We start from the raw sequence: 7,784 nt of genomic DNA, 5'->3' as shown, positions 1-7,784 counted from the left end.
GTGATTAACCAAAAACTTAAAAAACAAATAGAGGTGAAGAATGTCAACTTCACTGTACAAAGAGCAACAAAATTGGAGAACTTTTTGAAGTTTAAGACATTCTAATTTTTAAAAAGTTTTAAAATAGATAATAATAATTTAGAGACTGAAAATTGATATGACCAAATATAAAGATTTCCAAATAATATATATAGATAGGTTACTGAAGAAATTATCACGAATGAAAACAGTGAATTCGGTTTGCTTATAGGCTAAAAATGAAGCCAACTTGAAGCCCAAACTTTAGAGGCTGCAAGTAAAGTGTATTGGATGGAAATAGAAGGCTTTTTCTTTCTGTACCTCATAATTTCTAAAATGACCAGTTTATCTTTCATAAAAGTAACTTTCGCATCACTTATTCAAAAAAATTCTGAAATTTATGGAACGAAATTTCCATAATAGAATTTCTGGAACACGATTTGTGAAACAAGCTTTTCAACATGATGAAATCTGTTTCGGAATAAAAATTTCAGAACATATTATATATTTTTTTGAATAAATATTTTCATCTTTTTACTTGTAGAGTAGGGGTGCAATCAATAAAATGGGATGCAAGAAAAAAAAAAGTCGAAATAGAATAAGTTGAAGGAAGAGTAGAGAAACTTTTATCAATTTGTAAGTGGTTAATTTTATTTATTTTTATAAGAGTAAGTGTTATATTTTCAGAAGAACGTAGTAATATATTTTTAGCTCGTAAAATTAAAATAAAACTATTTTTAGTCCTTGAAATTTAAGATAAATGGATCTGTTGAGGTTATGAATGGGATAAAATGACGGAAAGAAAAAGTAAAACAAAGCAACGCTAACAAAAGCTAAATCCAAACCTAGAAAATCAAGTATTGTTTGGTTAGTCTAGTATTGGTGAAGTCATAGGTTCTTATATAGTAACATCATATGTTCATTCTTAATTATTAATTACAATATGTTTTAAGATAAATATTTCATTTAATACAACAGATATCACCATATCGCATTTTTAATATAATAAAAAAATTACAACAACAGTAAACAACTTTAAGCATGTTAACTTTGTTAGAATTTTGTTAATCATTGAGTATATATTTAGTCCTTAATAATTTTAACATGTGTTTATTAAACACACATGATAATTACTAAACATCTGTTTATATATTAATCATTAATATAATTTAAACAAAATTAAACAAATTAAAATTGTTGTACTATTATTATACATTTTTTTTTATTGATGCTTGTTTTATCTCAATATTTATCCAATAATTTATAAGTAAAAATAATAAAGCGAGTAAGGTTTTTATTTTTAACTTGCTAGTCGTGAGTTGTCAACTTAGTCAACCAAAAGCAAGATCTACCATAATTATTTTCTTAATCTTCAAGGTCATTTATTTATGTATTGAGTATAATAATAAAAAAACATAGTTTCTTTTATTTGACAATAATCGTGTACCGAATACTATGTAAACAAAATTGAAAAATACTAATCTTCTACGTGTATATTGCAATATCACAATAAATTTTTGAAAGGATAGGACTAACAATGTTCTACATTTAACGTTGATAACATTTGTGAAAAAAAATATATGAGAAATAGTTGAAGAAAAAAAGAAATAAATTTGAGAAAAGAAATGTTAAAAAAAATTGAGTATATGTAAATAAGAAAAGAATATGGTGAAAAAAAAAAGAGAAAAACACATTATTAAAATGAAAAAAGATACAATGCCTCGCCCGTAACATATATGTTTTCATTAATAGAATATAATGAAAATTAAAAAATGTTAATACTTAATTAGGCAGGAAGATATTCCATCAAAGAAATTAAAAATTAATGAAATATCTTTAATTATTATTCTTTTGAACACAATTAATTTTTGAAATGTGAAGAAACAATGTCATTACATAATACTTTTATTCAGACACAATAACAGTTTGATTCAGGAAATGTTTAGATTTTAATTAGCTTAATCTATATTTTTTTTATTATAAATAGAGGAATTGGGTGTATATCCAATACAAAATAAATTAATCTTATATATAATTTTTCACTATTTTTTAAAGTAATAAATGACTTTTTCTTGAATATCAGACATGTTGATATTAATTGACCTAAAATTTCGTAACTCAAATTTTAACACGTATACTATCTTCACATATGTTGACATTTTTGTGTGTGGACATGGTCAAGATTCAAGAAGAGATTATAACGTTCTGCCATCTTCGAGAAGGTTCTGTTTTCATCTGCGTCTGTAGTCTTTAGAAATATTTCTCTTACAAAACATATTTTTAATAAAAAATCTCTCATAATATTTAATCAATGCCTTTAGAGTAGAAGAGAGGTGGCGTGTGAAGACGGCACCACGTGGCATGCTTAATCAATTCTTCTCACAATACTTTGACCCAAGTCACAACCAACACACATGCAACACGTATACAACACTCTTTTACTTTTTTAATTTAAGAAATCTTTGAATTGGGAATTAAAACCATCACAAAACCCAAAATTTAAACCATAAAAAAAATAAAAACAAAACCTAAAAACTTCAAAATTTAACTGAAAGAAGAAAATATTTTGAAGAAAATATGCCTAAAAACCCAAAATTTAACTAAAAAGACTCTTTATTTTCTTTTTCTTTTAAAGAAAATATTTTATCGAGATTGCGTTATGTTCTGTGTGTATTATTTTTCAACTATATTTTACCATTTTTATTATTATATAGATATTTAGAAGGATTTCTGTACATTGTTTGGATGTTTGCTTTTATGATTTATTTTAGACAAATTATTGACCACAATACATGGTGTAAGAATTCATAAACCAATTTCAAATTAATTTTTAGAATTAATTAGACAAGCAATTTTACTTTACTACATTTATGATTATAGCTATTGAATTGCTTAAATAATATTCATACGAAAGTTGCACTACAAAATATAATTTTAAAATTTTTAAGTTCTTGATTTACTTTTAATTATTGTTATCTAAAACAAAATACATTTGTTATAAAAAATAATCCCGTGCGTTATACGGCTTAAAATACTAGTATGTTATAATTCTTACACATGATAAAATAAAGGTCACAAACATTATAAACCAATCACGATATAAGATAGTATATGTGTTTATGTATATTTTTATAGGTAACTCTCCATGGTATTTAACATTTAATGTGACATAAACTAATAATGAATCCATTGATGTGTATCAATGTCCTGTTAACATATTTGGTTAAATAATTAATGATTAATAAACAGATGAAAGATGAATTTTTATAATAATGTTTGGAAAAACTATTATTTTAGAAAAATGACATAAGTAAATAATGCTTTAATCAATTAATAGTTTAGAGATTGTGTCATGAAGTTGAATAAAAGTTGATTGAAGTACCACTTAATAATAAGAAACTACGAATGAAGTCATATATTTTGTATAACCAATAAATATTTATTGATTAACTTAGATTTGAAACATAACATGATGTGGCAATAATAATTGTTTTCAGGACAATTTATTAATAACTTACACAATTCTCTCTCAGACACACCCTTATGATTCAAATTAGGTAATTCGTATTTTTTTCATGGCAAATACGATTAAATGATTATATGAAATATTTTTTGAATTCAACCATCGATTTTTTGGATAATTATTCTCTTAATATACGTAGTTTGGGGATACCAGGCAGTCAAAAAGATGGTACTCGACATTTCTTAAAGTATCAATAATTAATTCCATTAGTGTATTAATTTAATAGTAATGTACCACGTTTTTTTAATTCTCATCTCACCTAATCTTTCAAATACAAACGAAACTTCCTTTTTTAGGAGACATGTAACGTTACACACTCTCTCCATCTCGGCTCCACAGATTTCTATATCTTTCACACAAAGCTTCTTTCTCTCTCTCTTATCTCTCTCTCTCTCTAACTCACCCGCCGCCTTCACCTCCGTTCATGGCGTCTTTACCGTCGGGTCTCGCCAACGGTGCTTCCAACGGTTTTCATTTTACTTCTGGTGACATCCTTTGTTCCTACGAGGACAACAATACCGACGACTGCTCTTCTAACGGCATTTACATCGATCCCGCCAAGGTAACGCAAACATACCCATGTCGGTTTTCCTTGTTGACTTTTCGTTTTTCTCCCTTTAAAGGAAAATTCCAAATATGGGTAAGCACAAATGGCTAAGGTTTTGGGAAAGTTTTCATTTTTGGCACTATGTTGTGATCACGGGTGGGGGATTTTTTTTCGTTGCTATATCTATTTTTCTTTTAGGTTTTTAGAAGCTTCCTTCATTGGCTGCTGCATCGTAAATTTGGTTGTTTTTATTTTAGTATGTTAATGCAATGAAATTAAAGACTTGTTTTTGTTAAATAGTTGCATGATAAAAATAAATATATACCGACTGGTTCGTCAAGAATAAAATTAAGAATGCGTTTCTAATGTGGTTTGAGTTGGGAAAGGTGTTCTACAGATTTAGATATCGATGCGGGAATGACGAGGGTAACTGGTTGGCAGTGAGAATAATGATAGAGGAATTTATGTTCAAGTGAAGAAAGGGTAGTAGCTTTGTGCAAATAGTAATATGAAGATCCTATCCAGGGTAGCTTTGTACACTAACTGATGAAAAATGATTGGCTGTATGTTCAATGTACCCATTGGACTGTTGTTTTTTTTTTATCTTTTTCATGTTTTTACTTTAACTCATCATTGATCTGGTTAAAAAGAAAGACATAGTAAGTTTAGGAGGGAGACTTATGTGAACATGCTTATTTTAGTGTGATTATGGCAGATGAACTTCTTCAGCGAGGATTGACAAGCATTACTTTATTCCCTTGAGAATAACAAAGTGTCCTCATAGGCTCATTGCGTTTAGGTTGTTACTGTGGGTAGTTTGAATTTCTATTAGCTTAGAGTTGTTCTGTTTGCTTTATTGTAAATAATTCTTACCATTCTCAAGCTGAACACTTGCTGGACGGGTTTTTGTACTTGCAATCACAATGGAACACGTATACTTTTTTATTCCTGGCGAGTGGTTCTGGATCTCAAATCTGCAAATTCAAACTTTTTTGTAGGACTTTCATGCATCAAGGATGGCAAAAACATCCATAGTTCCTGCTACTGCCTATAGTTCGTCTGAAGATTCTTTGAGCCAGGATGTGATTGCCACTGTTGAGAAGACTATGAGAACATGTACCGATAACCTTCTGCGGTTTCTTGAGGGAATCAGTTCAAGGCTGTCAAACTTGGAATTATATTGTTACAATCTTGACAAATCAATTGGAGCAATGCGATCTGATTTAAATAGTGATCATGAAGAGGCAGATTCAAAACTCAAATCTCTTGATAAACACCTTCAGGAAGTAAGTTTTATTTTTAATTGATAGAATCTGCAATGTCCTTTAAGTTAGCTTTGATTTCTCCTTTTTTTGATCTGCTTGATTCATAGCTTTGTCTTAGAGTGAGAAAATATCTCTCTGGTGGATGAGTAGCTGGAATATTTGTCCTCATCCTGTATGGTAAACTTCAAAATGAAGTCCTAGCCTGCTGGGGATAATTTTGTTTTCAGTAGGAGAAGCTCTTTTTCCAACATTAAATTATTAATATACTTTGTTCCTCAAGGTTGTTAATTACAAAACTAATATGTTGTTGTTGCTAAACTAAGAACCATTTATTGCTGACAAAAAAAATCACTTACTACTAGAATAACATTTTTTCTCCCTACCATCATAAAATTTATGATGTTCGGGTAGTTGGAAGTATACTAAGTTTTAAACGTAATAGTCCTTTACTAAATCACTAATTTCTTGCATGGAGCTGTTCGCTTATTGGCTGGCTGTTGATACTTTTAGAGTAGACCTAATTCTGCCATGTATTTATTTTCTTGTGTTGCTGATGTAGGTACACAGGTATGTGCAAATTTTGAGAGACAAGCAAGAGCTGGCTGAGACCCAGAAAGAATTAGCCAAGCTTCAGCTTATTCGTAAAGAATCATCTTCCTCAAGTCATACACAGTCTAATGAGGAGAGATCTTCACCTTCTTCCATTGATCCAAGAAGAATTGATAATGCATCTGACACACAGAACCTAGAGTTAGCTCTTGTCTTACCTCAGCAAGTTGCCCTCCGGCAACAGCCCGTGTCATCTTCCCATCAAGTGCCAGCTCCAAATGTGGGCCAAGCCGCTCAACAACCTCATCATTACCTGATGCCGCCTACCCCTTCCAATCCACATGCTTGGAATCAATATTTGCCGTCTGATTTACACTATCGAATTCCACCATCAACATCATCGTCTCTGGTAACCCAATCCCCACCCAGGCAACAATTATCTCAGTATCAGCAGCTACAGCACCAAGAATTGCAATGGCCTCAACAGTTACCACAGCAGGTGGATGTGCTAACTCCACATCCACCCTCAATCCAGTCTCAAGTAAGAACCCCCGTAACCAATGTTTATACTCCTTATTCTACCAGCCAAGCTACAAATCAACTTCCGCCACGGAACAGCATGCCGATGCAACTCTCTTATTCAGGGATTCCAATTCAAGTACCCAGCCATGGTGATGTTAAACCACATGGATACAGTGGAGCTGGTGGAACAGTTCCCCCCCAACAACCTATGCTCCAGCACATGAAGGGCTCTTTTTCAGCACAGCCAGGGGATGTGTATGGAACTAGCGGGATCTACACCACTCATCCTCCTGCTAGTTCCTTCACGGTGTATGATAGTGAGAATGCAAGATCACATTATCCGTCACAACCTTCTCATACTGCTCAAGGTGGATACCCTCCAACTAGTGCTTCCCTTCACAACGCTGCACCACAGAATTTTATGGTTCAGAGCTCTAGCCAGTCACAATTTCTTGGAATCAATCCCAACAATGATCACGTGATAAGCACGATCCAGAGGGGATGGTTAGGGTGAAGTACCTCTGCTGCATATACCGTTTGAACAATGGTGTGCACCAAATTTGGTTTGAACAATGTAATCCACCAGGTCCTGTGCGAACAATATGGTCAAGGACCGGATGCTCTGTTCAGACTCCCAAAACATTGCGTGTTTTATTATGCATGTAATACTAAACTTTGATGTAATGTGCACGGTATATATAACGTGTTTTAGAAATCAGGATTATTATACTAGATTTAATGTTGATTCCGTTAATGGAATTATACGAATCCATTTGTTCATAAAGAAGTCAAATTGTTCGAAATTGTCTACAGCGACTATTAATCAAAATTGTTTATATTAAAAATTATTAGATTCAATATTAGAATTTAATTACCATGCATGGTGTGTATGTATGTTTGAGGTATGAATTGTGGACCCTATTGTATTTACCAACCATGCACATTTCTTCTCTTTTTTCCATCTCTGGTTTCGTAGCATCTACTACAAATTAACCCATATTTTAAATAGATATAATATTCACATCTCATTCTTTATAACATTTTCTCTTATTTCTGCATCACATTCTTGTTCTTTTATCTTTGTGTAAAACAAACAAAAAAAGTTTAACTATGAATGTTAAATTCAAAATAAAGAAAACTACGAAATAAGATATATAAAAGCTAGATTGTAAATATATTAAGTGTACTAATATGTTAATTATAGCGTAAAAGTAAGGCTTAATACCTGTTTTTGTCCCTCTTTTTAAGGGAAATGTTCACTTTCGTCCTACCTTTTTCAAAAAGTTCAATTTGGTCCCACGTTGTGAAAAAAGTGTCCAAGTTAATCCTTTTTGATCACGGCGTTAAATATTTAACGATT

General features: G+C 31.3%; 1 protein-coding gene across 3 annotated transcripts; it reads left to right on the top strand.

Annotated features, from left to right (window-relative positions):
- Window positions 1-3,857: 3,857 nt before the first annotated feature.
- Window positions 3,858-7,272, top strand: LOC124844872 (uncharacterized). Of its 3 annotated transcripts, none has more exons than XM_088098057.1 (3): window positions 3,858-4,103; window positions 5,087-5,374; window positions 5,913-7,272. In XM_088098057.1, the coding sequence occupies exons 1-3, from the start codon at window positions 3,966-3,968 to the stop codon at window positions 6,936-6,938; spliced, it is 1,452 nt and encodes a 483-aa protein (XP_087954183.1). In that variant the 5' UTR covers window positions 3,858-3,965; the 3' UTR covers window positions 6,939-7,272. The 3 variants fall into 3 exon arrangements, with proteins under 3 accessions (XP_087954183.1, XP_087954185.1, XP_087954184.1); XM_088098059.1 differs by lacking the exon at window positions 3,858-4,103 and adding an exon at window positions 4,145-4,651; XM_088098058.1 differs by lacking the exon at window positions 3,858-4,103 and adding an exon at window positions 4,671-4,887.
- Window positions 7,273-7,784: the final 512 nt, after the last annotated feature.

This window comes from Vigna umbellata, chromosome 9, assembly GCF_029865625.1.
Source record: "Vigna umbellata cultivar VRB3 chromosome 9, Vumbellata_1.0, whole genome shotgun sequence".
Classification (NCBI taxonomy): domain Eukaryota; kingdom Viridiplantae; phylum Streptophyta; class Magnoliopsida; order Fabales; family Fabaceae; genus Vigna; species Vigna umbellata.
Note: the sequence above shows the minus strand (reverse complement) of the source record. Positions and strands in the feature narration are given on the sequence as shown.

What these genes read in the sequence shown, in the direction of transcription:
- LOC124844872 (XM_088098057.1), top strand. Translation starts at nt 3,966, where the DNA reads ATGGCGTCTTTACCGTCGGGTCTCGCCAACGGTGCTTCCAACGGTTTT. An exon ending in TTTACATCGATCCCGCCAAG is followed by an intron (nt 4,104 to 5,086) that starts GTAACGCAAACA and finishes ACTTTTTTGTAG; the next exon opens with GACTTTCATGCATCAAGGAT. An exon ending in TTGATAAACACCTTCAGGAA is followed by an intron (nt 5,375 to 5,912) that starts GTAAGTTTTATT and finishes TTGCTGATGTAG; the next exon opens with GTACACAGGTATGTGCAAAT.